General features: G+C 47.6%; 8 protein-coding genes across 8 annotated transcripts; 5 read left to right on the forward strand and 3 right to left on the reverse strand.

The window, feature by feature from the left end:
* Positions 1 to 1073: 1073 nt before the first annotated feature.
* On the forward strand, positions 1074 to 2333 carry N7520_006154 (uncharacterized protein; the record flags this gene model as incomplete). Its single annotated transcript, XM_057140088.1, has 1 exon — positions 1074 to 2333. The coding sequence occupies one exon, from the start codon at positions 1074 to 1076 to the stop codon at positions 2331 to 2333; it is 1260 nt and encodes a 419-aa protein (XP_056994094.1).
* A 1601-nt stretch (positions 2334 to 3934) lies between these two features.
* Positions 3935 to 5817, forward strand: N7520_006155 (arylsulfotransferase family protein; the record flags this gene model as incomplete). The annotated part of the gene is made up of 2 exons (XM_057140089.1): positions 3935 to 4432; positions 4519 to 5817. 2 exons carry the CDS (start codon positions 3935 to 3937, stop codon positions 5815 to 5817), a joined length of 1797 nt encoding a protein of 598 aa, XP_056994095.1.
* Positions 5818 to 6926: 1109 nt separating this feature from the next.
* Positions 6927 to 7780, forward strand: N7520_006156 (YoaK family protein; the record flags this gene model as incomplete). The annotated part of the gene is made up of 2 exons (XM_057140090.1): positions 6927 to 7134; positions 7185 to 7780. The coding sequence occupies 2 exons, from the start codon at positions 6927 to 6929 to the stop codon at positions 7778 to 7780; spliced, it is 804 nt and encodes a 267-aa protein (XP_056994096.1).
* A 611-nt stretch (positions 7781 to 8391) lies between these two features.
* On the reverse strand, positions 8392 to 10359 carry N7520_006157 (uncharacterized protein; the record flags this gene model as incomplete). The annotated part of the gene is given in 3 exon segments (XM_057140091.1): positions 8392 to 8418; positions 8433 to 10152; positions 10178 to 10359. The coding sequence occupies 3 exon segments, from the start codon at positions 10357 to 10359 to the stop codon at positions 8392 to 8394; spliced, it is 1929 nt and encodes a 642-aa protein (XP_056994097.1).
* A 694-nt stretch (positions 10360 to 11053) lies between these two features.
* On the reverse strand, positions 11054 to 12883 carry N7520_006158 (uncharacterized protein; the record flags this gene model as incomplete). The annotated part of the gene is made up of 1 exon (XM_057140092.1): positions 11054 to 12883. The coding sequence occupies one exon, from the start codon at positions 12881 to 12883 to the stop codon at positions 11054 to 11056; it is 1830 nt and encodes a 609-aa protein (XP_056994098.1).
* Positions 12884 to 14197: 1314 nt separating this feature from the next.
* On the reverse strand, positions 14198 to 16151 carry N7520_006159 (Siderochrome iron transporter 2; the record flags this gene model as incomplete). Its single annotated transcript, XM_057140093.1, has 3 exons — positions 14198 to 15132; positions 15183 to 15796; positions 15877 to 16151. The coding sequence occupies 3 exons, from the start codon at positions 16149 to 16151 to the stop codon at positions 14198 to 14200; spliced, it is 1824 nt and encodes a 607-aa protein (XP_056994099.1).
* Positions 16152 to 17557: 1406 nt separating this feature from the next.
* On the forward strand, positions 17558 to 18099 carry N7520_006160 (uncharacterized protein; the record flags this gene model as incomplete). Its single annotated transcript, XM_057140094.1, has 2 exons — positions 17558 to 17831; positions 17894 to 18099. 2 exons carry the CDS (start codon positions 17558 to 17560, stop codon positions 18097 to 18099), a joined length of 480 nt encoding a protein of 159 aa, XP_056994100.1.
* Positions 18100 to 18559: 460 nt separating this feature from the next.
* On the forward strand, positions 18560 to 20775 carry N7520_006161 (uncharacterized protein; the record flags this gene model as incomplete). The annotated part of the gene is made up of 6 exons (XM_057140095.1): positions 18560 to 18822; positions 18882 to 18986; positions 19096 to 19498; positions 19525 to 19880; positions 19931 to 20236; positions 20292 to 20775. The coding sequence occupies 6 exons, from the start codon at positions 18560 to 18562 to the stop codon at positions 20773 to 20775; spliced, it is 1917 nt and encodes a 638-aa protein (XP_056994101.1).
* Positions 20776 to 20842: the final 67 nt, after the last annotated feature.

Here is a 20842-nt window from a genome sequence, read left to right on the forward strand (position 1 = left end):
TCTCGAACCAACAGAATCCGAGGTTCGGCGTTCCCCAAAAGTATGCAGCTTTGATCCACTTGGAAGAATCGTGGAATTATCGGGTGGCGCCGCCGGGCCGACTGTACTGAATGGATTTATGCTGAACAGGCATATTTCCAGAAATATCAGTAGAAAATGACCAACGAAATGGATGACGCGCATCAGTCTAGAGGTGAGTGGGGGAAAGTTGATCAAAGCTCTAACGGAAGACAAGCTCAGACGCCCATGGGTTGAGACCAACATGAAACTCCACTTTGGGATTTCTGAGTCAATTTTAATAGTTCGTATGTTTCGGAATTATGCTGGAAAACTGACTTCATCTTTCATTAAGTCATTCCATCCCACATTTATTGTTTCGACAATAAGCGACCGTATATAATACCATACAACCAGTCAGCACACAGTACTTGTAGGCACCAAACCTAATCTAAGCATGCATTATACAGTAAATGCAATAGAATTAAATGCAATAGACTCAAATTATGAATTTGAAACAAAAATGACTCGAAAGTAATCATGAATTCCTGTAGATCACTCAGTCCATAGCTTGGAGGATACATTACTGGAACTGGCCTCACTTTCACCACCTAGGCAGCCTTATACCTGTTTACTACGCCACATTTCGCCAAATATAAGATCCTTATGTTTATCAGGCATGATCTTTGAAATTTCAGTAACAAACGTTCAAAGGCGATCCATTAAGCTCAGTTAGGCGCAGATATGCATGTGCAGGTAGATGCACAGGTATGCCGGTCGGATCGGAGCCAATCAGCGTCTAATACGGTAATAAAATCTCCAACACAGACACCGATTTCTAAGTGTTTGAATATTCTCCGGATTCTCGATGATTCAACTGTTTGCCGACTTGTTTACCTACTAATGTGGCTAGTGAGTGGTATAACTAGCGCGAGGCTGAGCAAACCGTGGCGGCCTCAGCCTCGTCTAAGGCGGCGCGCACAAGACTGGACCCTTCCCCATTCATTTGACTTGTTTATAAGAGCAGCCTCTAACGCGAAAACATATCAGAGCTCTTGATTTTCTTTAGCTTCAAAATGCCTCCACATTATAGCACTGGAAGCCCAGCTTTCATGTTTGACCTTGCGGCCCCTGAGGAATGGGCTTATTCACCTGGTGACACCATCATCGGCAACTTGGTGCGGAAACTGCCAATCGTTACCCCTGAAGCGTCCGTGAAGCTATCATTTGCTGGCCGCGTGAAGGTCAAGATCGTCGTGCAGTCAGGACGTACCAAAAAGGTTTATCGTGACAATTGGCAGCTCTTGGACTTCCCAGAGATCGTCCTTTTTCAGGGTCCACTGCATCTCCCTGAAGGCAGCGATGAGTCGCTTAGCTGGCCAATCTCGGTGAACATTCCATATCAGCCCATGGATTCGTGTAGACAAGGCCATAGCCAGAAATGCAGCTTTGCCCCGCTGGCCAGCGACCACCCAATTCACCACACTTTGCCGGGGTCCTTTCTGTCCGAGAGTACAAGTTGGGGTGCCAAGTGGAACCCTGACTCACTCGAATTTGTAGAGTACTATCTCAAAGCTGAAATTGGATACAACTTTGGAGGGCACCACAAGTCCCACGAAGCCATCTGCCCTATCACCATCCGGCCCCCGATTGTACAGAGCACCGGTGTGCCAAAGATGTTCAAACAACCAAGGCATATCACCACGCAGCGACTGCTTCCAGGAATGGAAAATGCAGATCTTTCGTTCAAACAGCATGCGCAGAAGCTCTTCTCCTCTTCAAAGGTGCCCAGCTTCCACTATGATGTTCTTCTCACTGTCCCGACCTCCATTCAGCTCGACGACCCAACTCCGATGCCAATCCAAATCCAGGTCATGCCAAATCTTGAAAAAACCAGCGACAGCATCAAAGAAGTTGCGCAAAATATCCGCATTCTGGCCCTCGAAGCAACCCTCCGCCTCAATACCCATTCACTGGCACCTGGAAACTTTACAGATTCCGTACACCAGAGTCAATACAGCGAGAGTATCGGCCTGGGTCTGCAGCGCCTCATGGAGGCTCTCGAGCAACCACTGGTAATGACCACTGGGAAAGGAAATGAGCCGTTGAATATCGGGGATCTGTTCCAGTTGACCCTTCACGATTGGGGTGTCATGGCTGGAAACAAAAAGCTGCCTTTGGATTCATGGAGGAATACCAAGCTCACGCCCGATTTCACGACCTATAACATCCAGCGTACCCACCAACTGGAGTGGAGAATCACTCTGGAGATTGCGGGAGAGAAGGAAAAATACAAGTTTATCAACCCGGTGGAGATTATTGCTCCGGCATACTAGGCTCCAGCATAACGGGGGAATGTTGGTGGTCTTTGTTTAGCCTTGATTTTTTCATGTTATGATACCCAATACCCACACGATATCCACATTCGCAGAGTTTCAATGGAAAGGCTAGCATGAATTGAACAAATTGCATATTTGGTTCTTTTTAGAAGATATCCGGGGTAAATCTTAGTTCAGAAGTCAAGGGATGAGGCCCGCATTGAGCGAGAAAGGCTAGCTCCTCGTAACGAGGAAGAAAAAGCAGCGGGGGTGTCAAATTTGCTAGTTCAATAATAATTTCGAGACACTTGTTAATTAGTGAATCTGGAGTGCTAGTATTTCCATAAAAGCTCCACAGCTCGGCAAGATTGACAAAGATTATGTACGCAACTGTGGAGCAAAGGAGAGATATCTGGTCGGCTGGCAAATCAAGATTTAATGACAGAATAGGTCCCACTATGATAAGATCTAGATATGTCGTACTCGCAAAGAGAAGCGAAGTTATAAATACCTGTTTGTACGGAGTACTACGTAAGCCCGAAGACTTAGAGTAGTGGCTGAGTAGCCGTGGCGCTCCATCGCGAGTCAGTATACTTAATGGGGAAATTACATTCGTGACTCTGCGGGACCTTAAATCCGCTAATTATGGAGCTCGGATATACAATTTATTCTCCGTTACGTTCTCAAGTCCATTATCTTTTAACATTTAGCGCAGTTGGTAGACGGATTCGATCACTAAAGCCGAGTTCAACTGACCCTTTTGCATTGAAGTTTAACCCACTGAGGTTCCTTCACCCGAATTGATCTAGAGTAATTCAATGACGCAAAATTGGCAATGAATGACAATATAGATGAAATTCAATTGTTTACGCTCCGCTCGTACATCGTACTGCCCCCTGCTTTCAGAAAAGGAGAACAACCGGCAGGTTCGGTGGAGACAAAGTAGTTTCTCTTTGTTCCCACTTAAACTCTACAAACTTGGAAATTTCACTTTATACGAAATACATGTTCTATTTTATTGGATTTCGTCCCTCTGTGAATCCAGGGATATCTGATCTTTCAGTTGTTGGATGATAATATGATTGGCTGTAGATTGCCAAGTCCGAGTCCACATCAGGAGTTCCGGAAATGCGCCACACTTTACCGGTTGCGACGGAGGACGCGTGGGCGATGGCGCTACGGTCCCTGAGGGACCCTGCTAAATGAGACCCACAACTCACTATGACTGGTCAATCCGATTTGGACCAAGGCAATGAAATCCACAGATAACCAAACGATCCCGACCGGGTAAAGAATTGACGGTGCAAGTACGCAATCCCGCAACGCAAACTCCGCTTCATTCTTGGCAGGTGGAAAACCTTCTATGGAAGGCCGAATCAGGACGCTCAACCAATGATGTGCGCCACGTTGCGGATCCGGTAGATTCGCTTGCGGGGAGTTCCAGCAAGGGGAAAGACTTTGTCCCGGATAGTCGGCGAGGCAGTTTAGGTCATGGAAAGGGTGGCGTCGTAAATAGTTATATCTGCTGTGGTAGTCCCGTCCCCGCTCCGCTCCTCTGTCACTCCTACCACACCCCCCCTCCCCTGAAAGAGTCGTTGTCGAGGACTTGCGATGATCCAATGTTCACGCGGGCTTCCTCCGCCACTCTGCGCTTGAGCTCCTGGCTTGGCCGCAGCGATAGACCACACAAACTGGGTCCTCGCCGTCTATTGCCGGCGCTCCTGCTCGGCATTGGAGGCTTCATTCTATTCTACCTTGTCGTCCTGCCGCAGATTCTTAGGTTTCGATTTCGGTTTGGCATGAGCAGGTATGATTTGGGATTTTCGGGATTTGGACCTTCACGAACATACCACTCTTTCGAAGAGGAAGCGCCCATCGTTGAGATTTCGCCGGCCGGCGCACAATGCGACCAACGATATACCTTCCTCGCCCCACGGGGCGACTCCGTTCGGCATCCGGGGCCAATGATTCTCGACGCTCAGGGCGAGCTTGTTTACAAAAAATACAACTGGGGGACAACCCAGGATTTCAAAGTACAACACTTCAAGGGCGAGGATTACGTCACATATTGGCAGGGAGATGAAGAAGATGGACATGGTCGTGGATCATGGTATATGGTAGGGAAATTCGGACCTTGGCAACCCTTTTGGGGGCGGCTGTTTTTTCTTGGCTGCAGGGGGCTAATATTTGGACCTGACCGCAGCTTGATTCAACCTATACCGCTAAATACATCATATCCCCCGTTGGCATTCTTCAGGGGGATCTCCACGATTTCCAAATCACGGTCAACGATACGGCCCTCCTCACAATCTACGAACCCATTCCGGCCGATTTGACATCCATCGGTGGTCCCGAACTCGGATGGCTTTACGAAGGTGTCGTGCAGGAGATTGACATCGCGACTGGTGAACTTTTGTTCGAATGGAGATCGTCGCATACCTACCCTCCGGAAACCAGTTATGAACCACTGGGCGACAGGGGACACGAGCGCACCCTGGGTTACGATTACTTCCATATGAACAGCGTGGACAAAAACGATGACGGTCACTACCTCGTCTCTGCGCGACACACCCATACGGTTACTTGCATCGACTCGAACGGCAAGGTACTATGGACCCTAGGCGGAAAATACAACGAATTCGATGGATCCGATGGCGCAACCGACTTTAAGTGGCAACACGACGCTCGCTGGCGGGGACCCAACCGAATCACGCTTATGGATAATGCGGCGATGGACTTCGAAGATCCGTCTGCGGTTAGTAAAGGTCTCCTGCTTGAATTGGATATCAAGGCACGCAAAGCCAAGGTGGTCACCGTATATGACCACCCGCAACACATGATGGCCGTTTCACAGGGTAACGTGCAGGTGCTCGATACCGGGAATGTGCTTGTTGGCTGGGGCCACAGCGCCGCGTTTACGGAATTCTCGGCCGATGGCGAAGTCGTTTGCAACACGCACTTTGGCGCCTCGGCCTATTTTAGTTTCGGTCGAACAATGTCATACCGGGTCTTCAAGGACAAGTGGGTCGGTCTGCCAGACACGATCCCGGATGCTGCGATAGTCGGAGACAGCGTCTTTGTTAGTTGGAACGGAGCTACTGAAGTTGCTTCGTGGGCCCTCGAAGCCTGGGACGGGGACAGCATTGCGAACATGACATTTGTCTCTATTGATGAGGTCCCACGATCTGGCTTTGAGACCAAAATACCATTTTCCGCTGCCGTCACCTCTTACTTCCGTGTTGCCGCTATAAATGCAAACGGTGAGGTCATCGGGAGAACAGAGGTCGCTTCACGGGGCTCGGCGCCTCAAGCAAGCTTCTCCTCGGATTATCCGTGGGGTATTACATTCATTATGATTTTTTCTTTGGGCTGCCTTTTATGTGGATTATACTGCGCTGTGTTTCGTCGTCTACGGCGCCACAAACCGGATATGGGATTATATCAGCTCGTCATGCCCAAAGATGGCGACGACAGTGATAATGAACATGACCTCCCGATCTAGATACTAAGCATGCACCGGCGTCCTTGATACCCCTTGTTTATAGAATATATTTGTCCATATTATCGAATGCATCTGTACAAACATTTCATCCAATCTTGACTTATCGCATTAAATTTATATCTGCATATCGAGTATCGCTTTCACATTGGCGTCCCACACTTAATGGTCTTACGCAATGCCTGAATCCCAGCGGTATCCCGTTCAGCATTTGAATTTAATTAGAATCCTTTGACATTTTCTAATATAATGAACTGAATCCCGACTAGTGAGGACTGGAGAATTGATTGAAAATAGCTGGTTATAGGCAAAAAAAACCGGATCTTCCGTAACGATCTTAGTATACTTAAACTTCATCTACCTATGACTACTGTAATTACCCGTACTATATGGCTGTTCTAAGTTGTACAGCCCCTGGACTCTGTTCTTTGTCGGTGTTACCAGAGCCACTTACGCCGAATGTGTTCCTGGCGTATGCTACAGTGGGTCAAAACTGTCAGAGTAGTATCAACATGGCCCCCAGTCCTGGGCAATTTGTACGTATAGGGCCTGGTGCGAATACAGATGCAATCCACACTTCCCTGGAAATCCTTGCGCTTTACTTATCTGTGCTTCTGGAAAATCCCTTCATCCATCTCTCTATCTCGCTCGAACGGAACTGTTATCGCGCAGCATGCCCAGCATGCAGCTTGTCTCTCCGGTGAGCCCGACTCGGCGCGATGGCCTCGGCACCTCTTGGCACTTGCGGGGGGATTGTCGCTGTTTCACGTTCACTTGGTCTCACTGATACAGGCACGGAGGTAAGGAATGGGAAGAAAGAAGGGTTTTGGTCATCGTCTAACGGCCGATGTTGTTGTTTTGCGAGGAACGTAACAATATAGAAAGGTGGATAAGTGGAAAATTCAGCCCTACGGAAGTGGAGAAAGGGAGGTTTTGGGCAAATGTCGTGATTGAAAATACGTCGGGAATCTAGTTCGCCGCGGCGACCCAGTTTTTCATTTGCCGTAACTTTTCCCCCTCAAGACTCCGCGTCTGCATTCTTGCTTTGTTTATATTCCTTGTCCTCCGGATTCTCCATTCTCTGTTCACAATCTTTCATCAAGCTCTCAGAGATGGAGAAGCCCTCAGAAAAACCAACACCGGACCTTGAGGCTAGCCCCTCTCCAGAGATGCGGAAGGAGTCAACCATCACAAGACGCTGGAAACAGGACTTGAGCCCTAACCATGCTGATCTCGTCTGTCTACTTCTCTGTTTCTTAACAGGTCTATGCGACAGCAGCGCATACAATGCGTGGTCCTGCTTCTTAGGCATGCAGACGGGTATGATTCACCTCGAAACGCCGAAACCCAGCCTTATTGACTTTCAACAGGTAACACTATCTTCCTTGGCCTAGGCGCGTCCAACCAGCCAACCACAAAGCCATGGGGTTGGCTCAAATCCCTCGCTTCCATTCTCGCTTTCTTCTCCGGCGCGATGATCTTCTCCATCTCAATGCGGACCGTCGGCTCCCTCCGTCGCGGTACTCTTTTCGTCTCCTTCCTCGTTCAAACCGCCCTCATTATTATCGCCGTCGCTATAATTCAGGCCGATCTCATCCCCCACACCTCTAAGGATATGAGTCTTGACAGTGGCCCGTTGTTCTTGGAACTCATCCCCATTGCGCTGTTGGCGTTCCAGTCCGCGGGAGGTATGACGTGCAGTCGTGCGCTGGGATACAATGAGATCCCGACTGTGGTCTTGACGAGTGTGTACTTTGATATTGCGTCCGATGCGAAGCTTCTTCAGAAACCAACAGAGAATGCCAAGCGCAATCGTCGGATCGGCGGTGTGGTGTGTTTGCTTATCGGTGCGATCGTGGGTGGCTGGTTGAGTCGCAGCAGTGGTGGTATGGAGTCTGCGCTGTGGATGGCGGCTGGCTTGAAGCTTATTGCAGCCTTTGGTTGGTTGTTCTGGAAGGCGAAATAATTCACTAATCGTCTACATCTTGTGTTGTTGAATGGCTCTCGCAGCGATCCCGCTAATTGTCGCATTTTGTTGCATTTGCATTACTTACATTATACATTATAGAATAGCGTGTTGCTAGACTTTGATATACCATTTCTCGGTATCAATAATCATTTGAATTTATCCCAAACCCGCTTGCAAAAGTTCACAATATCGACCAACGCTCCAATTAGCCATCCCCGGCTATAGCAGTCATCAATCTCGGACATGTCCCTCAAGCTTCACATCACAACCATCTTTCGGGCTCTTCCGGCTCTCGCCGCTCGGATTCAGCTATCTTCTCCCGTATACCATCCAACTTGTTCACGGCCCGTTGAGTCAAATAATGATTCACGCCAAGCTGAGTCGCCGAGGTCTCCATGATCTTCCGCTGCACAGCCTCCGCATCTCGCAATCTGTCCTGCTTCAAACAGAGGAAAACAAGATTATCCATGCTCGCCAAAGTACTAAGATGATCTTCGCCAAGCACGTTCCTCTGAACCTCAAGCACATGCAGTTGGAGCGCCTCAGCCTCCACCCATCTGTTCGCACGCAAATGCATATCTATCAGGGAATGCATACTATCCACCGTACTAACATGCTCGGAACCACAAACCGCCCTGCAAATATCTACGACCTGGATCTGCAGTGCCTCCGCCTCGAGAGCCCGAGCTCGCCCCTGCGCCATGAAGATTCTTACCAGGCTCTTCATCCGTTCGAGCGTTTCTGTATGACCTTCCCCGAGTCTTTGGATGCTTCCATTGACCGCTTCCTTGAGTGCGATTTCCGCTGCCACCCATTTCTCCTGCATTGCGAGGACCGCGGCGAGTTTGCTCAATAATTCGAGGGTATCTGGGTGCTGGAATCCCCAGACCAATTTTGAAGTTGTTACGAGATCGATGTAGCCCGCTTCGGCATCTTGATATCGTCCCTGTTTACTGTATAGCTGGATCAATTTTGCCTGGCGGCGTAGAGTTTCAGGGTGTTTGTGTCCGAGGATTTTTCTGCTCTTGGCTACCACGTCTGTGCTTAGGGCTTCCGCTCTTTGCCACTGGTGGGCTGAGCAGTAGAGCTCGCCCATCAGGTCTTCGGTTGCCAGTATGGAGGGGTCATCTGGCCCGAGTTGCTCGGTTTGTTCATCTATTGCCAACTGGATCAATTTTTCTGCCGCCTCAACATTACAGCATTGGCAGGCGAATGTTGAGGCGTTGTAAACGAGGGCGACCCATTCCGTGAATGACTCGCTCGAATATGTGCTTGGAGGGTGTGCTATTGCTTTTTGCACGTGGGGGAAAAGAAGTTGACAGGTCCCCAAAGTGCTCGAGTGTGGCACTGGGAAATCGTTGCACATTTTGTTGAGGAATATTTGCTGCCACTTGTCAAATTCTCCATTTGCCTTGAGCCATTTCTTTGTCGAGTCCTGGATAAGGCTGTGCATTCTCAGTGTCTTTCCTGTGATATCGGTGGTGATTAAACAGAAATCTTTCAATATCTGAATATCATCCTCGAATCCATCCATGATGGTAAAAGACGAAGCATCTGAAAAGTCAGGCTCATTCGTATTTGCGCACTCTTCATACTCGGGTTGATTCCGCAGCAGGTATTCGGGAATGCCTTGTTCGTCAAAGAAGCTTGCCCGAAACAGAACATCTACGGCTGATGGTCTGACGTCGAGAAGATACTCGATTGACAATTGACATGGGGTGAATAACGACTCCCTCATGTTCAAATGGGGTTCAACATGACCAGCAAGGGTAAGCGCACTGAACTCGCCGTTGCACAAATCATCGACATACTGCTCTACCGAGTAATTCACGCCTCGGTAGTTGATATAGGCAGCGGCGACCATAATTCCAAGCTGCAGGAATGTCAACTCTTCAAGAACCATGCCGACTTTCTCGGGGTCCGTTTCACGCCGCCCTAGCTTTATCTCCAGCCAGGTCTGGGCTGGGGAGACCTCCATCCGGTGAACAAAGACAAGCTCCCAAGGTCTCTTGAATTGCTCCAAGACGTCGGCTTTTCTGGTCGTCATAATAAGCGATCCATTGGGGCACAACCGAAGCAGCTCGAGTATGGAAGAAGGTCCGTTAAGGCCCGTCTTGTTGAATAACCGGATATCGACGTGATCTAAGACCATTATCCATTTACGCTGAGGCCTCTCCTTCAACCAACTACACAAGACTCCAAATTTGTCATCTTCGAGATTCCTGTACCCAGGAGCCTTGACACGTGCGGTAACATTGGCGCAACTTTGCTGGAAGCGAGCTGTGCTACCCGAGTCGATCCACAAAACCCATGTATCGGGTTCCCTCTCTCGGACTCGGTATGAATACTCGATGGCTAGGTGTGACTTTCTTCTCAGTATTAGCGGTAAAGTACCCGTCCACGAGAGTCTCGACGAACCCTGTTCCGCCTTCTCCAAGAAGCAACACTGGACTCGCTGCGGGTGATATGCATCTGATATCGACTTGAGTGATAAGGCTTCCAACTTCCACGAAGTCCGGATCACGAGGGTAAGGCACGGTGGAGAAAGGAGGCGGCGACTCTATATCTAAAGACATTTTGGAGATAAAACTGGTTTGTGTTCCGATCTATAGAGTCGATATGGATATGGTGGAACCGAAGTTGTCCAGGGTGTAGACCTTTGATAAGGTCACAAGATTTGATTGGTACTTTTGTCAGACATATGGAAGTGGGGAATGGAAGACACAAATTCAGGTGGGCAAAGCGTCAATAAATACTCGAGCCTCGTCAGCCTCAGCCTCATCATGTGACTGTAAGGTATAAAATGCCCCGCATCTACCGCATCTCTGCATGGATGCCCAGTTTGGAGGGCTTGCTTCAAGGTGTTTTGTTTGTTTTCTTCCATTTGGGGTAATTGGGGACTTTGAACCACATAGTCAAGTTATATATCTCCGGTTATGACATTATAGATTATAGAAATATTCGGAATGAACATTATGAACAGATCTATCTAAGAGGAAGTATATTGGATGGAAATCGATGACTTCCTCGGTCATCATGGTTGTTAAGAACTTCTTTTCGGGGGTTGAAGTCCAATTCTGACACATCACATTCGCTTCCAAGGTCTCGAAGGTTTTCTACCGAGCCGAAACTGAAATTGCTAGTTGAGTTTGGGCTGAACAATGCGGGTCGAGGAGGAATATGCGGGGATCTTGATGGCATTGGAGGTGCATAGATTTCAAGACTGGCTCGGTCCTGAACCAAAAAGTTAGTGTGAAGATTTCTACTTACTTATGATGGTCTTACCGGCAGCTCTTGAGGACTATCCGGTCGAACATGCTCCTTGACAATGGTTTCAACGGATCGTTTTTCTTGCAAAATCGAAACGTCGGACCGTGACATGTTGTCTTTCATTGTCTGAAATGAATATCGCCAGCCCATGCCAACACCTTTTGGTTTTTCGCCTTCGAAACAAGGTCCATCTTGTTTGTTATGGTCTTCTTTCCGAAATACGTTCGACCACCTATGCCCCTTCCTGTGCCCTGAGTTCTGAGACAAGATGGCGTCATCCGTTTCTTTCGATGTGGTAGATTCGCTGATTGATTGCTTTGAGACATGTCGCTCGGGTTTCGTAAAGACCTTGCCACTGAGTTCGCTGAATTTTCCCCCCAATTGAGTGAGTTGGCTAGACTTTCGAGTGCTTTCGGAGGCTGCGATACTTGCCACATCGCCAGGCGTCAGGTCTCCCTGGTCGTTAAGATATGTGACGTTGTTGACAAATGGCTTTATCATGTTGCTCAGATCATGAAGGGCTGCCGCGCTTGTCTGAACACGCAGATATAAACTATCGCACCCCATTTTCGACCCCTTCGCAGAAACCGAGTTTTGCAGATTCTTGACATGCATGCCAAGCGTGCTAAGAGCCCTTCTAAGGTCTCCTTGACTGGCAGCCAGCGCCTTCCAGCGCTCTCTCATGATATGAGAATCATCCTTGAGTTGCTTGCTATCGTTGACTGCTTCTTGCGAAAGCTGAACCAAAAGCTCTACCCCAGTCTTGACTCCACGCAGTGCACGACTGATAGTCACCAATCTTGTTTTCTGCTCCACAAGTCTGGCAGAAATATTTGTGGCCTGGCTCACTTCATAGACCAGGTAATCCACAAATCGCTGCAGGGTTTTGATATCAATTGAGATATTCATCCGCCAGACCTCTTCGGGGGCGATCGTTTGTAAAAGCTGCTTGGCATAGATTGAAGCAGACGCAGCAGCATATCCCTTCCATACGTTGTTGTTGTGCGAATCGGCATAATCGCAGATTCCTCGAATATGCAAACAAGGCAGTGTATTAGTCGGGCTGGCTGGCTCTTCTTTCGAGCATAATATGCCAAGTTTGTTCCCGATATCGTCTCTCGCCCCAGCATCTCTCGTGCCTTTGTCTGTTGAGCCGATTCTTCCTGAATGTACTTTTATGCGATCGTAGTCAGGACGATTGGGTCGGTAGACGAGCTTCGTTTCATCGGCGGAAGAAAGGCATTCGCAGGATAGACCATGATCGAAATCGGCCTTCCAAAGAAGGTCGATACCATTCCGAGGTTGTTGATAGTCGTCTTTGATTTTCTGGGTCTTGGTAAATGTCTTCTCCAGCACTTTATGTAGGTCTAACCCTTCATCTAATTTGACCGCAAGACCTTGTGTGCCTGTGAAGAGAGCCCGGCCCGGTGGCTCGACATGAGTGAAATGTTCGAGTTCATCGGTCGCGGTCCGCACATACCGAACGATTTCAGTCCCAACAACGATATCGCCGAGGCGTATGTCATTGCTTGAAGTCGGTATTCCTCCTGCTATTCCCACGATCAGTAGCAATCGGATCATGGGAAAACTGCTCCTCATATCATCGGCTGCATCAGAGGCGGAACTGATGCCATACTGCGCACTTTCGAGACATGTTATCAGCACATAATGGCTCCCGATGCGCCCGTAGGTGTAGGTGTTGCGATCGCCTCTGGGAAGCACGAAGTTTGTCGTCTCAAACTCCTCATCTAAGACCTGTCGAGCTGCCGTGTATTCCTTTCTGATCGTAGTGACCCATCCGACAGTAAATTCACCATGTGACGGAATCATATTGGACAATCTCTTGACCAGGGGAACCACGCGGGTGCTGCGGGAGAGAGATTGACTCTTGTAATCATCTCCTGAGTCAAGCCAGATGCAGCTTCCCACATAACTCGAGTCATCTGCCTTTTGCCGCGCCGGGATCTGGTGGATAGAATCGCGCTCGGCTGCATATACCAACCTCAATAGGAATGGACTGTGACCAAGGTGCAGGAGGCCGAGAGCCAGAGGATTTTCTGAGCATCTCTGATTTGTTGCTTTTTTCTGACACGTCATATCGGGAGGGATTAAAAGGCGTCCGATTGAAAATGGGTTAGCGGTGCAGCACGAATCATGCAGGTTGGGGGCCAATTCAAGCCCACCGGCGCCTAGAACATTCGATTTGGAGGATTGAGGGGTAGCTTGTGCTGGCCTGGAATGAAGGAAGAGGCAACTAGTTGATCGGAGGATTGATGTTTGATCGATGTTTCTACTTCGTACTAGTATGGTTGGAGGCTTTCCAACAAGACCAAGTGCAGCAAATAGCCCCCAACCTAGACCGCACCGGTTACAGGGATTACTAATAGGCCAGTCATTATTGCAATTCTAATTTGAAGGCCAATAACTACCTATCTGTGATTTTTTTAAACTCGTGTTTCAAGGTCATGGGCTTCAGTAAAAAGAATTTGCCTGCGCTATGACTTGATATAACAGTCTCCTCTTACCACCACTTACCCCATTCCAATACCTACGGCGCTAAATATTGGCAGTTTTCAATTCTCTACTATACCCAGATGCAGGCAGCTGAGTGAGTCGCAAATTTTTGGCTTTATATCTCCGTTTAATAAAGAACGCTCAGACATGTTACTGAGTCGGCTCACCTGAACGTTTCCATATTATAGTGGCCTCCTTAAACATCCCTTATCTTCCTCCAATACTCCTGACCTGGTAATTGTTCAATTGAGATACGAAATATTGCCAGAAAAGTTGAAATGCCGATAAAGACATGAGGAGTTGATGTTTCGGGTCCCGGCCCGTTCGGAATCTTCGGAACTGCCCCTGGTGATTCAGGGACCGTGTATTTCCATGGAACCTTGAAGGGGAAGCGATGGGAATGTTTATAAGAACTACATTTGCGTTCATGGTACTGAAATTTGAGCATCAGTTCCCAAGTGCCATAAATAACAGCCAGTGAAGAGTAATGTCCTTCATGAAAATATACCATTTCGCGTTGAGATATGTATAGAGGTTGGACAGTCAGTTTGCACCTTGTAAGACTTGAGATGTCAAATATTTAACTGTACATTCCTATACCCTGTCTCTCTCATATATAAATGGCGTAAACTAGATCACAGTACCCTTGACCTGCTTCTTGTCGACGTTGAAGTTCTTCCACAAGAGAATGGCTGGAATACCCAGAACCAGGATACAGGTGGAGGCGATGCAGTTCATTCGCTGCGAATAGCCCCAGGCATAGGCAGCGGCCTCGCGAACTGGAGATCCCACCGGGTATTTCAATTGAGTCACAAAGGAGCCCTGGAAGATCTCAAGAGCATTTGCCTGCTCATCCGAAGGAAGCCGACTGCGAAGGGCCCCAAGATAGGTGTTATTGTAGATAGCAGCACAGACTGCATAACCGATCGAGCTCCCCACATTGTTGAACAGGCTGATCAGCGAAAGGGCAAGTGGGATGCCTTCACGATCACCGCCAGCCATGGCAGCCATGTCATTGCCAATGACCAGGGTACCACCAGCAAATGCAATGAAAATTTGGCACATCACAATATACCCGATGCTTTGATCCGCACCACGGAAGTAAATCATTAGACCCGAGCCGAGCATCATGAGCGGTAGGCCGAAGCATAGACAAGCCCACTTGAAGTGCTTGGTCTTGTAAATGTACAGTCCCATCACCACTGACCAGAAGCAGGAGCCGACGTTGTAGGTCTGCATCAAATAACCAGCCTTTGTGTAGCCTAGATCGTACACAACGAGTAAGAATGCTTGGAAATATGTGTCCCAAAGATCGAAGTTGAAAAATAGAACGAGGCTAAGCAGACAAGCACCGGCGATAGAGCGATTCTTGAAGATCTCCCACCGAATGAAATGCTTGCGAGCGAAGAATTTCTCCCAGGCGGCGAAAGCGAAGAAGAGGACAAATCCAACCACAATCATTGCAATGAATTTGGCGCTGGAGTATTCGGCGAGGCCGTAAGATGTCAAGCTGAATGGCAGCAAAAACAGAATAAATGCAGCCATGATGATGAAAGCTCCAATCACTGGAAGGGTTTTAGCTTCGGAAGGGAGTACATTGTATGGAATGACTTACCATCAAACTCGTGGATATAGTGAATGATGGATTGGAAAGTGGTCCGGCCACTTGGTTCCCTCTTAAAGACCCCCAGACGCTCGGCTTTCTTCTCGTATATCTTAAAGACACCACACAGAGGAATGAAGACGAACGGTTGCACAATAGCAAAGACACCGAATCCCCAGCGCCATCCAGATGTCTCAATGAAAGAGGTCACTGCCAATGGAGCCGTAAAAGCGGTACAGATAAACGGGGTTGTGGAGAAGGCAAAGGCCCAAGCTCGGTTGCGCAACCCTGTGGTATCGGCTATGAAAATCTCTAAAATGAGATATATGAAGTAATATCCCACCCAGTAAAGAGTATAGCCAGCGGCGAAAGAGTTGGGACCATTGCATGCGGCCAAGATGATCATGCCCACCACATAGATCACAACCGAGACGAACAGACCTTCCGCGCGGCCCCACAAATTCAGGGTCTTTCCCAGCGGCAGCTTCAACACACCTCCCACGATGGCCGAAGTGATATAGGCCGTGGTAACCTGTGGCGCGGCACTAAATGTACCTAACACATATTGCGACAGATTCGTCAACATGGTTTGGTGGAAGGCCAACATGAAATAGCACACCCAGATCCTAATCCGATTGGTCGCAGATTAGCGCTAGTCCCTTGCGGAGAAGACCCCTATGTCTTGATCTTTGAAACCACAACTCACCAGCCATAAATTCCGAAGACAACCTTCCTGGTGTAGACCAGAGCAGCAGCTTCAGCCTTTTGCAGACCAAGATCGGCATTCGAATTGATCTGGTCCGGGTGTGCCTGGACTTCTTTTTCATCGTGCCAGTCGAGAGAATCCTCACCCGATGGGGCATCCGAAATCTCATTTGTAGGTGTATCTTGTTCAATGGAATCTTCATAAGCTGGTGGGAAAAAAGGCTTCGACATGCGGCCATTTTCATCTCGACCCCGAATAACGTCGATGGCACCCATGCTAGCGGTGAGACTTGAGACCTGACGACCCGTGCCGCAACTATCTATAGGTGATACAGAACACCGAAGGAAATGCAATCATGCAAGGAGGGAAAGATCAGCCTTTTCTATGTGGGAAAAAAAAAAGTCCAAAACTGGAGAAGCTCGAATTTACGATTCTACCCAGTTTCTGGAACCGGGGTCCACATCTTTTTCTTTCATTCGTCTGTCAGAGGTTGCTCAAGCCTCGTCGGAGTGTGGCGGGATCAGATAATAAAATCATCGTTTTTGGGGGATGTTGACTACCAATCACCGGCTCCGAAGTTTCTACTGTAACATGGCCCTCCGATCTCGGGTTACATGCTCACGGCAATGAGGATACGATCCCTTCCTCTTTGGGAAACTTCTTGGCAGAGAAAATCTAGACATCAAATCTAGATATCAAATTGATTGTGAATTTGGCAGTAAAAATTACGACGAATGAACATATGATTACACTTTGCTAAGGCTGTCTAGAACCCATTGCAAAGCAAATTATCAATTCATCTTCGAAGTTTCTCTGCGTCAAATGGAAGAAGCGAACGGTCTAGATTGAATGATTTTGATTTTTGCAACAAGTATGAGACAACCAAGTCACATAACAAGGCGGGAGGAAGTGGACTGAAAGGGTTTTCATACTAGAAGATTCATAGCTCACGGACCTGGCTTCTTCAACAACCATTTGCTCACCAAGGACCATGCCCTCAAATCCATGGTAGAGCCTTTTCTCTGTTTTTTTGTGAAACCTGGATTTCGACTCTTACAAACTGCGTTGGAATTATCATCAAAGGTATAATCTCCTGGCCTCGTTCGGAGGCTGGTTTTTTAGCATCTCTCGGGTACGGCCACGGATAGATGTGGGGTAAGTTTATACATTCTTCTGCATGGCTTCCCACATCCCCTTGGCAAACTTTTGTAGGATGCAGACAGATACTTTAAAAATAGGTACTAGGGTAGATACCGGTAGATATACAGGATGCTAGATAGTACCATGAAAGGATCGGCTCTCAGCTGGATATTCTCGACGCTACTTGGTTGACTTGGTTGCAGAGTTTTATGCGTGGATCAATGAATTAGAGAAATAACCCAACGTGTCAGAAGGCTACATCTGTTGCATAAGCCCTTGCAGATGGAGAGCAATGAGGCTCATAACCCTTTTCACGTGGAGTTGCTGTTAAGGAATAAAATGGGTCAAGCCCGCCTGGTGTACGTTGGTTTATGAAATATTAAACCTCTTCCTTTTCTCTTCATCCTTTCCATCTCGTTTCCAATCATCACCTTTCACCCTGTCAGCAACGCTTCGCAGCCTTGTCTATCGTCCATCACTGACTCGATAAATCCTCTTTTAGCCAGCAAAATCAAAACCCACAAATTTAAGATAGACCATCATGCCTATCACAGAAGAAGTGCTTGAGGCCACGACTCTCGGTCGCGCGATCAACAAAGCGTCCGACAAGACGGTCCGCGCGGTTCTCAATTCCATCTGCGCGAAAAACGATGAGGCCCGCAAAGAAGCCGAAAGTCAACTGTTGGTATTTACCGACAGCGAGGAGGGGTCTGTAAACGTCAAGATCTCAGTACCACGGTACGCCCTTTGTTTCAATTGCGGGGAGAAATTCGATGTCACAGCCAATACGAACAAAAGTTGTCAATATCATACAGGTAAGATTTCGCAACAGAAGAGGTGGTGGTCCAGTGTTCATAATATTGCTAATTCATAACAGAGAAAAGTGAGCCTACTGGTGAGGACCTTTATGTGGACAACTATGGTGAATTTGATGTGGAAGAAATGCGCGATGATTGGCCAGAGTGCTTTACGTTTGCGTGCTGTGATGGAAATCTCAGAGACAACCCTGATGGGTGTGTATTTAACTTCCATCAAGAGCCACATGCCAACAGCAAGCCGTCAAAACGCGCAAGAGTCTACTAAATCGGGGTCTACTTGGGCTGAGACACAGGATTTGACATTAAAATCCTATTGGCAATTACGTGGGTAGATCTCGAGAACGTCCATGAATCAATGAAATAATTTCAATCGGGCATAACCGAGAGATTGAAGATTCCACTTGATCATATCAATACTTGTTGTGATTTGAAATGAGAAAAAAACTAGCATACAATCTGAGTTGGACCCATTATTGAAAGCCCAGAATGTTTCAAACAACAAATTTGCGGTATCGGACTTTAACCGTGACTGAGATCACATGATCAGATTCGTCGATAGCATGTAACTGATTATGTAATACAATGCTCCATGTTACTTAACTAGTACTAGTAATGCTCCTAGTCCGTTTAAAAGCCACCTTCTTAGCTCCCATGCATTGATGGCTGGCGAGTCGTTATTCTAGGCCATAAAACGCCAAATTCTACCCACAGCCTATTTCAATTAAATGGAGTTTCAAGGTGGGGACCAACCCACTGGAGGTCCACTTACTTCTCATAACGAACCTCTCGAGTCTGACAAAACGCATCAGCCTCAAAATAAGAGGGCGAGGAGAGGCACTGGTATCTACCCAAGGAAACGTGCTGCCCTTGCATGCCAGTTATGCCGTCGTCGGAAAACCAAATGTGACAACTCTCGCCCCACATGCGGTTTTTGTAATAGTCTTGGTGTGAATTGCCTTTATGGCGATGACAGCACAGACTTAACGAGGTATGAGAGAGCAAACAGACCCCCAGAATAGGGATCCAATAAATTCTGACCTTTCGCAGTTACGATAGTGCTAGTCTAGCTATCATCGACCGCTTAGATCGCCTAGAAAAGTCGATGAATACAGGTTTCAGCGGCATCCGTGAATCACAGAAAACCCCCAAGATGTCAGTATCTGGAAAGTAACCCATCCATGAAACACAACCATCATTTAATTGGAACACCTCTTTGTTACACATTTGCCTTGTAAGTACGGTATGCTGACCTCTCAGGAAGAGCGGATGATGCACAGACCAAGGATGCCACTCGGATAGCAATGCAATATATGGTATTGGAGAGCATTCTCGAATGGCCATGCTTCTCTGCCCTCAATTTGGATCTCAAAGGGCAGTCCCTAGCACTAAAGCATGACTTATTTAGCCAAGGGCTTAGTGTACCATCCACCGCCGAGAGTGCTGCATTAATTACATGGCTTCAACGAGGAGAAGCCGAAGACAACAACTTCAAAAGCGAGACACTTTTTTTGTGTCAAAGTTTTCTCACCAATGTTCATAGCAAGAATCCGATACTTAACCAATCGGACTTTTTGAATGACGTTGATCATTGTATGAAGTATGGATTTGAGGAGAATGGACGGTCTTCTTTGGTGGTAAAGTGCAAGTTGATTGTTAATGCAAATGTACCTTGCCTGACTATAATATACAGTTGATCGCCTGTGCGCTTGGAGCCGTCTCACGTCAGTTTTCAGCACACGATATTACCAATCCAACATGCAACCAGGCCCTTTCAATCAACCCCTTGGCTGCTATCTACTACCGTGAAGCTAGGCGGATATTGGGGGTTCTGCAACCATCATTGGGCACAATCCTCTCCCTCTTTTTCTGTGGAATTTTCGAAATGTTTATGATGAAGCCGGTAAATGCTTGGTTCAATTTCCAACAGGCTGCTGTGCAGCTACAGGCATATTTACTTGGGCAGAAAGCTACAACGTCCGAACCTGGTGATCCTATTGGTGGCCACTTAGAGGGAAGGCTTTACTGGTCATGCATGCAATCTGAATGGTATTTCAATTCTCTCATCGCATAGCACAGCTGTTCTGACATTGATATAGTGAGCTGAGAGCCGAATTACGTATCCCATCTTCTGGGCTTGAGGGTTTCAACTTCCCCTATCTTTTCCCGGCTCCACCAATTATAAGCGAGGATTCAGATTCCTCTCAGATCAGTCCGCTTGTACGACAAGAATCAAAAAACGTCCAAATCAAAGAGTGGATGTACTATTCAGCAGAGACTTCCATAAGAAGATTTCAAAATGATATCATGGAAAGCCTTTATAAACATGGCCCTAACTATTGGCTAAATGATGTGCACTCTGCAACTGAAAAAATAATCGAACTTGAAAACCAGCTTGAGCTTTGGTAAGCCTTCTTTTCGGCGTTTGTCATGAGATTCATTGACTCAAGGAAACTGCAGGGTCTCTCATCTGCCCAAGGAGCTCCGCATCAACGGCTCAGTCACCACATCAACAGTTGAACTCGCTCTCCACATTCGCACAAGGACTCTGTCATGTCAGATCAAGATACACCGACCTTGTCTGTACTACATTATTCACACGCCTCCCGAAAATCGTGAGCAGAGCGCTTATGCCAGCAGAGGTGCCTCCCTCTGCCTTGACAACTGCGTGCTCTTACTGCATGATGTCATATTTCACCATCGACACCATGGCACTTGGTATGTGCTGAGAAATGGCTTAGAGGCGGCATTCTGTCTACTAGCTGCAGTCAGAAGTCAACAAATTCCAGTATCTGACAAGTGGCACGAAGCAGTTCAGAGGGCCTTCCGGTTTCTTGAGATGTGGAAACACGAATGTCCAAATTTGGAGATTTCATTTGCGATATTACATCAGGCTTATCTGGATACGATTTATTCAGGCAAGGGCAATGAACTATCAACGTGAGGTGAACGGCTCCCGTCAGAAAATGAGGAAATTAGCGCCCCAATAAAAAAAATATGTCAAGCTTACC

The sequence above is a fragment of the Penicillium odoratum genome (genome assembly GCF_028828045.1).
Source record: "Penicillium odoratum strain IBT 22623 chromosome Unknown utg000005l_segment0_segment0, whole genome shotgun sequence".
NCBI classification, from domain to species: Eukaryota; Fungi; Ascomycota; class Eurotiomycetes; order Eurotiales; family Aspergillaceae; genus Penicillium; species Penicillium odoratum.